This window comes from Babylonia areolata, chromosome 1, assembly GCF_041734735.1.
Source record: "Babylonia areolata isolate BAREFJ2019XMU chromosome 1, ASM4173473v1, whole genome shotgun sequence".
Classification (NCBI taxonomy): Eukaryota; Metazoa; Mollusca; class Gastropoda; order Neogastropoda; family Buccinidae; genus Babylonia; species Babylonia areolata.
This window is the reverse complement of record NC_134876.1, coordinates 97,777,986-97,790,485: the sequence shown is the minus strand read 5'-3', so window position 1 is coordinate 97,790,485 and position 12,500 is coordinate 97,777,986. Positions and strand designations below refer to the sequence as shown.

General features: G+C 45.5%; 1 protein-coding gene across 1 annotated transcript in view; it reads right to left on the bottom strand.

Moving 5' to 3' along the window:
- Positions 1-12,500, bottom strand: part of LOC143294404 (dual 3',5'-cyclic-AMP and -GMP phosphodiesterase 11-like) — a 244,310-nt gene that overhangs the window by 61,749 nt on the left and 170,061 nt on the right. Inside the window, 1 exon segment of the mRNA XM_076605884.1 lies at positions 5,604-5,765. Coding sequence (XP_076461999.1) covers positions 5,604-5,765 — 162 coding nt within the window.

The following is a 12,500-nucleotide window of genomic DNA, read 5'->3' as shown; positions in this document are numbered from 1 at the left end:
ACAAAAAACCCTGACTGACACACACACAAAAAAAAAAAAACAAGCAGGAATATAATTTACAAACGACAAAACAAAACACACACACACAGACACACAGACACACACACACACACACACACGGGGACACACACACACACACACACACACACACACACACACACACACACACACACACACACACACACACACAGATATATTAACACACACCACACACACACACACACACACACACACACACACACACACGTGCGAGCACGAACGCACACAGAAAGCACAGGAGAGGTATTGAAGAAGAAAGGGTGACGTGGGAGAGAGACAAAAAACAAAACAAAAAAAAACAAAAAATGATATGCTGCATCCAAGTCACGACTGAACCTTGTTCCACACAATTCTCGCAGATCACTGTCTGTCCCTGACACTTCACCGTCCCTCTCTCTCTCTCTCTCTCTCTCTGTGTCTCTGATGTCTCTCAAATAACATGCTCTACAGATGTGAGCGATGTTGTGTTTCTCAGTTTGACGCTGTGTTATACTCGTACATTATATACATGTATTAAGTATTCAGTATAACTACATTTATATGCGTACATGTTTGTGTGTCTCTTAGAACAACGGCAGATGTGTAAGTCGGCCAAAGCGCTAATATCTTCACCGTTGGAAAATAAAGATTCATTCATTCATTCATTCATTCATTCTCCCCTGTGTGTGTGTGTGTGTGTGTGTGTGTGTGTGTGTGTGTGTGTGTGTGTGTGTGTGTGTGTGTGTGTGTGTGTGTGTGAGTGTGTGTGACTCCGTCTCTCTGTCTCTTGTCTCTGTCTCTGTCTTTGTCTCTGTCTTTTCCTGTGTGTGTGTGTGTGTGTGTGTGTGTGTGTGTGTGTGTGTGTGTGTGTGTGTGTGTGTGTGTGTGTGTTTCTCCGTCTCTCTGTCTCTGTCTTTGTCTCTGTCTCGGTCTTTGTCTCTGTCTCTTCCTGTCTCTCTGTCTGTCTGTCTGTCTCTCTCTTTCTGTCTCTCTCCGTCTCTCTGTCTCTATCTTTGTCTCTGTCTGTCTGTCTGACTGTCTCTCTGTGTCTCTCTGTGTGTCTCTGTCTCTCTTCTTGGTTTTCGCAGTCAGGTTTTAAGGGCAAATAACATGAAATGAAGTAAAATACGATACAGGAAGGAATAAACAGCTAAGTAATGAAATTGATAAATTGATCGACTAAATTAGCAAGCAAAAAGAAATAAAATAGATAGATATATAAATAGACGAATGAAGGAAAATATAGTGATAAAAAGAAAGAAGAAGAAATGAAAGATAATATGAATGACAATAGCTATGAAATAAGTAGATAGATTAATAAACAAATGATAATTTAAATAATCAATCAAAATTAGTATAAATACAATTGCAATCATCATCGTTATCATCATCATCATTAATATTATCGTTATCATATTATTGTTTTGTTTTTGTTGATGGTGGGTTTGTTTTTTTGTTGTTGTTGTTTTCGATGTTATTTCTGCCATTAAATCAATGTTTTAATGCACGCCAAAAATTCCCCATTCATTCCAACATCAAACATAATTGACTTAAAAAAAATAGTGTGTGTGTGTTTTCAAACAGCACTACTTTTTGTATATGGCAAAAAACACTACCGGTAACAGCGAATCCACGACATTGTTGAAATGTGTAAATGGATGAGCTTTATATAATATGTAAAAATTAGTTACAGAATTATGATGTGTTTTTTTCTGTTGTGCATCTTAATTCTTAGGTTCCTTATATTGCTTTCGTGCGCTTTTGTGAAGAAAATCAATCAAAATTCTTTGAAAAAAAAAGAAGAAAAAAAGAAGAAAGGAAAACAGTACCATGCATATCGTTGACGTTGCTTTTCAAAACTCATTGACGGATTCGACTATCCATGGCGGCCGTTTTCATTGTTAACTTTTTTTTTTTTAATCTGATAAGCAGACGCGGTGCAGCGTGTACGGATCAGTCCGTACGCTTTGCTACTTCCGTGAAATGGATATTGAAACTGCCCGCAAAGGTCACTGCTTAATTCTTCACGGAATGGGAAATCCGATTTCATTTGAAGAAAAAAAAATCAATACGTTCCTACAACATTTCTAGGTGGTAACATGAATGAAAGCTAGACACGCACACAGACAGACGGACAACAAACAGACAGACACCCCTCCGCACGAATGGAATCACAGACAGACAGAGAGACAGACAGACAGACATCCGTCCACATGAATGAAATCACAGACAGACAGAAAGACAGACAGACGGACAGACACCCCTCCGCACGAATGGAATCACAGACAGACAGAGAGACAGACAGACAGACATCCGTCCACATGAATGAAATCACAGACAGACAGAAAGACAGACAGACACCTCTCCACACGAATGAAATCACAGACAGACAGAAAGACAGACAGACAGACATCCATCCAATGAATGAAATCACAGACAGACAGAAAGACAGACAGACAGACACCTCTCCACACGAATGAAATCACAGACAGAATGAGAGACAGACAGACAGACACCTCTCCACACGAATGAAATCACAGACAGAATGAGAGACAGACAGACAGACACCTTTCCACACGAATGAAATCACAGACAGAATGAGAGACAGACAGACAGACACCTCTCCACACGAATGAAATCACAGACAGAATGAGAGACAGACAGACAGACACCTCTCCACACGAATGAAATCACAGACAGAATGAGAGACAGACAGACAGACAGACAGACAGACAGACAGACATCCGTCCACATGAATGAAATCACAGACAGACAGAAAGACAGACAGACAGACAGACAGACACCCCTCCACACGAATGAAATCACAGACAGACAGAAAGACAGACAGACAGACACCCCTCCACACGAATGAAATCACAGACAGACAGAAAGACAGACAGACGGACATCCGTCCACACGAATGGAATCACAGACACGGACAGACAGACAGACGAACAAACAGACAGACAGGCAGAAAGAAAGATATCCCTCCACATGACCAGACTGACAGAGACGGATGATTAAAAGATTGTCTGCCGGGGTCTCCATCACTGTCTGGTCTGCAGACCCTGAAGAAACGTCAAGCACACATGCGGGCACACAGTCGAACAGACACTGACACACGCACCCCCCACACCCCCACCCCTCCCCCTCTTTCAGTTTTCCCGCCTCACTGCACGCGAGTCAATCAGCATTCCCGTTTTTAGCTTGTTGATGTTGTTGCTATCGTAGTACTCGTCGTCGTCGTCGTTGTTGATGATGATGACCATGTTGTTGTTGTCGTTGTTGTTAATAATTATGATGATGATGATGCTGTCATCGTTGCTGTTGTTGTTGCTTTTGATGTCGATGATGATGATAATGATGATGATGTTGCTATTGATTATGATGATATGAATGATAATGATGATGTTGCTGTTGATGATGATGATATGAATGATAATGATGATGTTGCTGTTGATGATGATGATATGAATGATAATAATGATGATATTGCTATTAGTGGTGGTGGTGGTGATTTTGTTCTTCCTGACTATAAAACCAGTTTCCTAATGTAAACTATTTCCATCGATTATTTTCTGTTTCCTTGAATAATAGTCATCAGTTCAATTCAGGAGCTACGTTTTGTTGATGACGACGACAACAACAACGACAAACAAAAACAAATACAAATCAACACAAAAAGTACGATGTGTACGCTGATATTGTGTTCTGAAAAAAATAGTTTCAAAGTTCCATAAGTGGAATCGCCTAGGTGATTTTATGTGATCACGGCTAAATGGTTTTATTATTTTTTTCAAACTACATTCGTTCCACCACAGACCTATCGGCTTGCCGACTGAATTGACATCAGGCACACACGCCTACACAAACAGCGGGTCGCATTCATCGAACACACACACACACACACACACACACACACACACTTGCACGCACGCAAGCACGCGCGCGCGCGCATGTACACGGGTGTCCTCACTCACAATGACAAACACCCGCTATGCACGTCTCACAGACGCATACAGCATCACTCAAAGAGCTCAATGGAAACCAAGCACGCGCACACAGGAGCCAGCAAACAGACAGACACAGCCCACGATTAGCTCTCCACCCCCTCCCTCTTGACGTGTTCCCGTGCCAGACGAAAGTCCGGACATCAAAGAGCTGATGTCTGTACCGCCTGGCCTTTGTACCACAGATCCTGATGTCCAGCAACTCAAGGGCTTTGGTCATGTCAGCTTGTCCATTAGGCACAGATAGTCCTGGCTGATACGGGTTAACAACATCCATCAGCAGTCCCCCCCCCCCCCCCCTGCCCCCACCCCGGCCCCCATCCCCCCCAAAACAACATCAAACCCTGCTATGTCTTTCTTCTTTTGGTTTCTATCTTTTCTTACTGATGCTGTTTTTGCTGTCGATGTTTTCGCTATCATTTGACATTGAGATTTTATCATTTCACATTTTATTTATTTATTATATTCTAGTTTACCCCCCGGCCCCCAACAAGGCCTAAGCGCGTTGGGCCACACTGCTGGTCAGGCATCTGCTGGGCGGATGTGGTGTAGCGTATATGGATTTGTTCGAACTCAGTGACGCTTCCTTGAGCTACTGAACTGAACTCAACCGACGTAACATGTTGGCTAGAAGATATGATTTAGTGTGTGTGTGTGTGTGTGTGTGTGTGTGTGTGTGTGTGTGTGTGTGTGTGTGTGTGTGTGTGTGTGTTGTTATTGTATCCTCCACACCCCTGGAGGAGTAAATATATTTTAATCGTTGAACTTTTTAATCATGATTTAGAGCCACTTGGTCCGGAGCACAGTTGAAATCCTGTAACATCCACCTTTCTGGACCAAAATGGAGAGTTTGCATTATACTCTTAGTTTGGCTAAATACTAACGACCATGTCAAGCTGATGCAGACCAGGCCTATCCGTTTGCTCCTCTTGGCCAAACTTTCGCAGCAATTCAGTGATAAGACGTCTCGCTAATAGTCCGCCGTCTGCTAGCCAATCAAACGCCATTTCCGGTTGGAGCTAACGACTCATTCACCATGGCCAGTGGTCCTGGCTGCTGCCTCTCCAAGACCATCCTCCCACTGCAGTGACTATTATCATCGTCGTCGTCGTCGTCGTCACCATCACTCCAGTTCCTATCATCATCATCATTGTCGTCGCCACCACTACAATCACTATCTTATTCAAATTTGCCATCACTATCACTGCCATCACTATCATGATCATCGTCGTCGCCGTTTCCACCACTGCAATCACTATTATGATCATCATCATCGTGATCACCATGACTGTCATCATCATCATCATCGTCGTCATCGTCGTCGCCATCATCATCGTCACCATCATCACTATCACCATCATCATCATCATCATCACCATCACCATCATCATCATCGTCATCATCATCATCATCATCACCACCACCACCATCATCATCATCATCATCACCACCATCATCGTCATCATCATTATCATCACCATCATCACCATCATCATCATCATCACCATCACCATCATCACCATCATCGTCATCATCACCATCATCACCAACGTCATCATCACCATCGCCCTGTACCTTCTCGTCGTGTTCATCGAAGGGTTCGTCCTTGACGCTGATCTTGTTGATGGCCTGGGCCACGCCGATGACGTCCCCGTCGTTGTCCTTGATGGGCATGGAGAGGATGCTGCGGGTCTTGTAGCCCATCTTCACGTCCACCTCGCTGTTGAACCGGGGGTCCTGAAACATTTGTATTTGTATTTCTATTTACTCTTTTTGTCACAACATATTTCTCTGTGTGAAATTCGGGCTGCTCTCCCCAGAAAGAGCGCGTCGCTACACTGACAGCGCCACCCCCTTTTTTTTTGTATTTTTTCTGCATGCGGTTTTATTTGTTTTACTATCGAAGTGGATTTTTCTACTTTTTTTTTTTTTGGCCAAGGACAACCCTTTTGATACCGTGGGTTCTTTTACGTGCGCTAAATGCATGCTGCACACGGGACTTCGGTTTATCGTCTCATCCGAATGACTAGCGTCCAGACCACCACTCAAGGTCTAGTGGAGGGGGAGAAAATACTGGCGACTGCCGGTGTGATTCGAACCAGTGCGCTCAGATTCTCTTGCTTCCTACGCGGACGCGTTAACTCTAGGCCATCACTCGGCACATTGTGTTGTGTTGTGTTGTGTTGTACTGTGTAGTTTTGTATTGTATTGTATTGTATTGGGAATAGTGAGAACGCTACGGGTCTCATGCGGGCCATCTTGAGGTCCAGCTTGCTGTTAAAGCGGGCATCCTGTAACCTGCAATTATACAAGCGGGACGATTTGTGTTGTGTTCGGTTGGGTTTTGTTGGGCTGATCTGCGCTGTGTTGGAATTGGTTGGGTTGTGGTATGCTGGGTGTTTTGGGCTGATGAATGGTATGTTGGGTTGGGTATGCTGGGTGTTTTGGGCTGATGAATGGTATGTTGGGTTGGGTATGCTGGGTGTGTTGGGCTGATGAATGGTATGTTGGGTTGGGTATGCTGGGTGTTTTGGGCTGATGAATGGTATGTTGGGTTGGGATATGCTGGGTGTTTTGGGCTGATGAATGGTATGTTGGGTTGTGGTATGCTGGGTGTTTTGGGCTGATGAATGGTATGTTGGGTTGGATATGCTGGGTGTGTTGGGCTGATGAATGGTATGTTGGGTTGGGTATGCTGGGTGTTTTGGGCTGATGAATGGTATGTTGGGTTGGGTATGCTGGGTGTGTTGGGCTGATGAATGGTATGTTGGGTTGGATATGCTGGGTGTGTTGGGCTGATGAATGGTATGTTGGGTTGGGTATGCTGGGTGTGTTGGGCTAATGAATCGTATGTTGGGCTGGGTATGCTGGGTGTGTTGGGCTGATGGATGGTATGTTGGGTTGGATATGCTGGGTGTGTTGGGCTGATGAATGATATGTTGGGTTGGATATGCTGGGTGTGTTGGGCTGATGGATGGTATGCTGGGTTGGGTATGCTGGGTGTGTTGGGCTGATGAATGGTATGTTGGGTTGGGTATGCTGGGTTGGGTATTCTGGGTGTGTTGGGCTGATGAATGATATGTTGGGTTGGGTATGCTGGATGTGTTGGGCTGATGAATGGTATGCTGGTTGTGTTGGGCTGATGAATGGTATGCTGGGTGTGTTGGGCTGATGAATGGTATGTTGGGTTGGGTATGCTGGGTATGCTGGTTTGGGTTGACCTATATCGCTGTTAAAGCGCGGGTCCTCCAACCACACAGCACACAAAACCCACGTAAGCACAGGAGGCGTTAGCGTGTGAGTGTGTGCGTGAGAGAGAGAGAGAGAGAGAGAGAGAGAGAGAGAGAGAGAGAGTGTGTGTGTGTGTGTGTGTGTGTGTGTGTGTGTGTGTGTGTGCGTGCGTGCGTGTGTGTGCATGTGCGCGTGTATAAGTTTACTTTTAACATTCCAGGTACCGGTAATCTCCTTTAGAAATGTAAACATTCTCTTTCGAAATCCCTACATCTGTGTTGTGTTTGCTTCTGCCTCTTTGTGTCTTTCTCTGTCTGTCTGTCTGTCTCTCTGTTTTTCAAAACAAGCTTAATTGCCGCCATTCCTTCAAAGAAAACAGTTGACGAGCCCAATAAAAGCTATTAAATTAAATTCTAAAAATCTATCTGGCCGTCCGTCAGACCCCATTAACCCTGTTTCCACTTCCTTCCCACATCGTCAACAACCCCAATGTCATATATCCCTCCCCCTTCCCCCCTTCACCCCCCCACACACACCTCCCCCAACCCCCCCCCCCCACCCCCCCCACCCCGCCCCCCCTCCCGTCTCGACCACGGTATCCAATTTCCCACAACACGAGAACATGGCGCAATATCTCCCACTTACACAGTCTGAGCTTTGGAGGTGGACACGCGTGGCGACTGATAACAATAATAATAATAATAATGATAGTATTTACATAGCGCTGAATCTTTTGCAGAGACAAATCAAAGCGCTTTCACACCAGTCATTCACACGCATGCTTAACTCTAAAACTGGAGAAACTGAAGACAAGAAAGAGGCAGGGAAGGGAGGCTATTTTGGGAAGAGGTGGGTTTTTAAGGCCAGACTTGAAAGAGCTGAGTGTGGAGACTTGACGAAGCGTCCAGAGACAGAGAAAGAACGGCGGCCAACAGTCGAGAGCTTGAATCCATATACGGTACACCACATCTGAATGAAAAAGTACAGATACCTGGCCTATACATGGACCTAACGTACTTGTAAGGTCCATAGTTTGCTACTCTTAAATAAAAAAAAGATTAAAAAAAATAAAGAAAAGGGGGCAGGTGGATGACTTACACAAACACAACAAACAACAGTCACAATTATTTATGTGTGAAATTGGGAATGACGCGAGTGGGAATTCCACATCTAATTGGGTTTTAAAAGAATTAGCTGAGTGATAAAAAGATCCCCCCAAAACTTCGGACAGTTGGCCGGAAAATTGGTCAGGCGGATGGCTGACAAAGGAAAGAAAGTGCCTGAAAACATCGAGACTGCTGATTGGCTGTACAGAACAAGAGATGCGTGACAATCCTGCCCTTTGATTGGCCAAAAAATAGAGCAGTGATGCAAAGACAGAAAACAACAACAACAACAAAACGAAAACAAAAGTGCATAGAACTCCCACAACCAGAAAGAACAGGTGACGAAAGAAGAAGGGAACATCTCCACTGGCTCCCTGTCTCACACCGAATAAAGTACAAGATCAGCACTCTATGCTACAAATGTATTCACAAATCAGCCCCTTCCTATCTCTGTGGCTGCCTTCACCTCTACACTCCATCTCGCTCACTACGATCAGCTTCGGATCCACTCCACTTACACATACCCAGATTCAAACTCTCGACTGTTGGCCACCGTTCTTTCTCTGTCTCTGGACCTTGCAATTGGAATGAACTTCCTCTTTCGCTTCGTCAAGTCTCCACACTCAGCTCTTTCAAGTCTGGCCTTAAAACCCACCTCTTCCCAAAATAGCCTCCCTTCCCTGCCTCTTCCTTGTCTTTTTAGTTTTTTTTTCAGTTTTAGAGTTATGCTTGCGTGAGAATGACTGGTGCGAAAGCGCTTTGATTTGTTTATGCACAAGATTTAGCGCTATATAAGTACCATTATTATTATTATTATTATTATTATTATTATTATTATTATTATTATTATTAACAGTACAACCAAAGCTGAACCGACATTTGTTTCAGTTTCAAGGAGGTGTCAAAGCGAGCGGATTGATCCATATACGCTACACCACTTTGCTTTGGAGAAGAAAAAAAATGGAGAGGACATTTAACCTTCGCGTACCTCCGATGCTGTGGTGGGGCCTTGAAGCCATGACCACCATGAACAAGGAAGCACCAGAGATGGTGAGAAGTGGTTCAAGGAAACTGGACACGAGGTGCATGCATGGAGCTGACTGGTCGTACAGAAAAAAGTCAGCTGATTAGCTGAACAGAAAAAAAGACGGTTGATATGCTGAACAGAAAAAAGTTGGATGTTTAGCTGAATAGAGAAAAAAAAAGTCAGCTTTCTGGCTGAATAGAAAATATCCATCTTCTTTGCTGGATAGAAAAAGCCAGTTGATTTGCTTTGATTGGCAGAAGAAAAAAGCTAACTGACTGGCTGAAATGAAAAACACCATCTGATGGACTGGAAAAAAACCCGCCAGACGATTGGCTGGATAGCAAAAGGCCAGGTGATTGGCTGAAAAGAAAAACACCATGTAATGGACTGAAACAACAACAACAACAACAACAAAACCCAGCCAGATGATTGGCTTGGTAGGAAAACGCCAGGTGATTGGCTGAACATAAAGACGCCAGGTGATTGGCTGAAAGAACGAGCACGGGCTAAATGGCTGAAAGCAGGAGGGATGGTCGATTAGCTCAGATACTAAAGAGTCACGTGAGAATGCTGCCTGTGATTGGCTGAAAGAAGGATGGACGGCTGATCAGCTCAGATACTAAAGAGTCACGTGAGAATGCTGCCTGTGATTGGCTGAAAGAAGGATGGACGGCTGATCAGCTCAGATACTAAAGAGTCACGTGAGAATGCTGCCTGTGATTGGCTGAAAGAAGGATGGACGGCTGATCAGCTCAGATACTAAAGAGTCACGTGAGAATGCTGCCTGTGATTGGCTGAAAGAAGTAGGGACAGGCTGATCAGCTCAGATACTAAAGAGTCACGTGAGAATGCTGCCTGTGATTGGCTGAAAGAAGGAGGGACGGCTGATCAGCTCAGATACTAAATAGTCACGTGAGAATGCTGCCTGTGATTGGCTGAAAGAAGGATGGACAGGCTGATCAGCTCAGATACTAAAGAGTCACGTGAGAATGTTGCCTGTGATTGGCTGAAAGAAGGAGGGACAGGCTGATCAGCTCAGATACTAAAGAGTCACGTGAGAATGCTGCCTGTGATTGGCTGAAAGAAGGGAGAGATGAAAGAACATGGCAGTTCACGCGAAGCCTCAACACGAAACAGCGACACCTTCGCCACATGCACACTGAGTTCTGAAGTGAACGTAGCTCTTGTCCTTCATCTTCCTCCCAAACAATGGCTGACAAAGGGGGGCCTAACTTCAACATTCCCATAGTGCACAACAAGCAGCACGAGAAAGGAAAGAGCTAGTTGTGTGTGATTAAATGCACGTGACAAAGGATCTTGACTGAAGGTGAAGACGTACACAAACATCCGGAAGAATTTGAAATTGGGATGATCAAAAGGTAAGGTTCCTATGACAGATCAAAGACAATGGAGTGAAGACACACACACATAGACACAGACACACACAGACACACAGACACACACACACACACACACACACACACACACACACACACAGAGGGAGAACTAATGGAACAGGACATCCAAAACCTAAGATTAAAGACGAAAAACAAGAGAATGGAAAGGATTTTTTGAGGTGGGTGGGTGCGGGGAGTCCGTGGGGATGGTTGGGGGTGGGGAGACACAGACAGAAAGAAATGTGCACCAATCCACAATTATCATCGATCGCCGCAAATTACAAGTCACATCAAAGAAGGCAGCACAGTGCTGTATCGTGCAGTCTGGGGAACAGCACCAAGGGAAACGTCACACACAGCACGCGACAACTGCAGGAAACAGCCTGACAGCACAGCGGGCTATCAGTGCAACAGAGGATAGCACAGTGGGCTATCAGTGCAACAGAGGACAGCACAGTGGGCTATCAGTGCAACAGAGGACAGCACTGCGGGCTATCAGTGCAACAGAGGATAGCATAGTGGGCTATCAATGCAACAGAGGACAGCACAGCGGGCTATCAGTGCAACAGAGGATAGCACAGTGGGCTATCAGTACAACAGAGGACAGCACAGCGGGCTATCAGTGCAACAGAGGATAGCACAGCGGGCTATCAGTGCAACAGAGGACAGCACAGCGGGCTATCAATGCAACAGAGGACAGCACAGCGGGCTGTCAGTGCAACAGAGGATAGCACAGCCGGCTGTCAGTGCAACAGAGGACTGCACAGCGGGCTATCAGTGCAGCCAAGGACTGAACAGCGGCCTATCAGTGCAACAGAGGACAGCACAGCGGGCTATCAGTGCAACAGAGGACAGCACAGCGGGCTATCAGTGCAACAGAGGGCAGCACAGCGGGCTGTCAGTGCAACAGAGGATAGCACAGCCGGCTGTCAGTGCAACAGAGGACTGCACAGCGGGCTATCAGTGCAGCCAAGGACTGAACAGCGGCCTATCAGTGCAACAGAGGACAGCACAGCGGGCTATCAGTGCAACAGAGGACAGCACAGCGGGCTATCAGTGCAACAGAGGACAGCACAGCGGGCTATCAGTGCAACAGAGGACAGCACAGCGGTCTATCAGTGCAACAGAGGATAGCACAGTGGGCTATCAGTACAACAGAGGACAGCACAGCGGGCTATCAGTGCAGCTAAGGATTGAACAGCGGACTATCAGTGCAACAGAGGACAGCACAGCGGGCTATCAGTGCAACCAAGGACTGCACAGCGGGCTATCTGTGCAACCAAGGACTGCACAGCGGGCTATCTGTGCAACAGAGGACAGCACAGCGGGCTATCTGTGCAACAGAGGACCCCCATGACACTCCGAGAAGACAGAGAACATGTGGAAGAACGTGGAACCGGAATCAACGAAAAGTTCTTGATGATATCGCAGAAAAAAAGAAAGAGATATGGAGAGGTAGAAAAAAAAAAAAAAAGCACATGGACACACGCGCGCATACCGCCCCCCTCTTCTGCCCCACACATATCCCATAGTCGAACAATGTCAGAGTCTGAGTTTCACATAACTTCGAAGGGGTGGAACCCTTGCTGTAGTTCCTTGACAATATTTCACTTCCATGAGCAGAATAGTAGACACAGAGGGAAAGAGAGAGAATGAGAGAAAAAAAAAAGAAAGAAAAAAGATGCTGATCAACAAAAGGCAAGTCAGACCA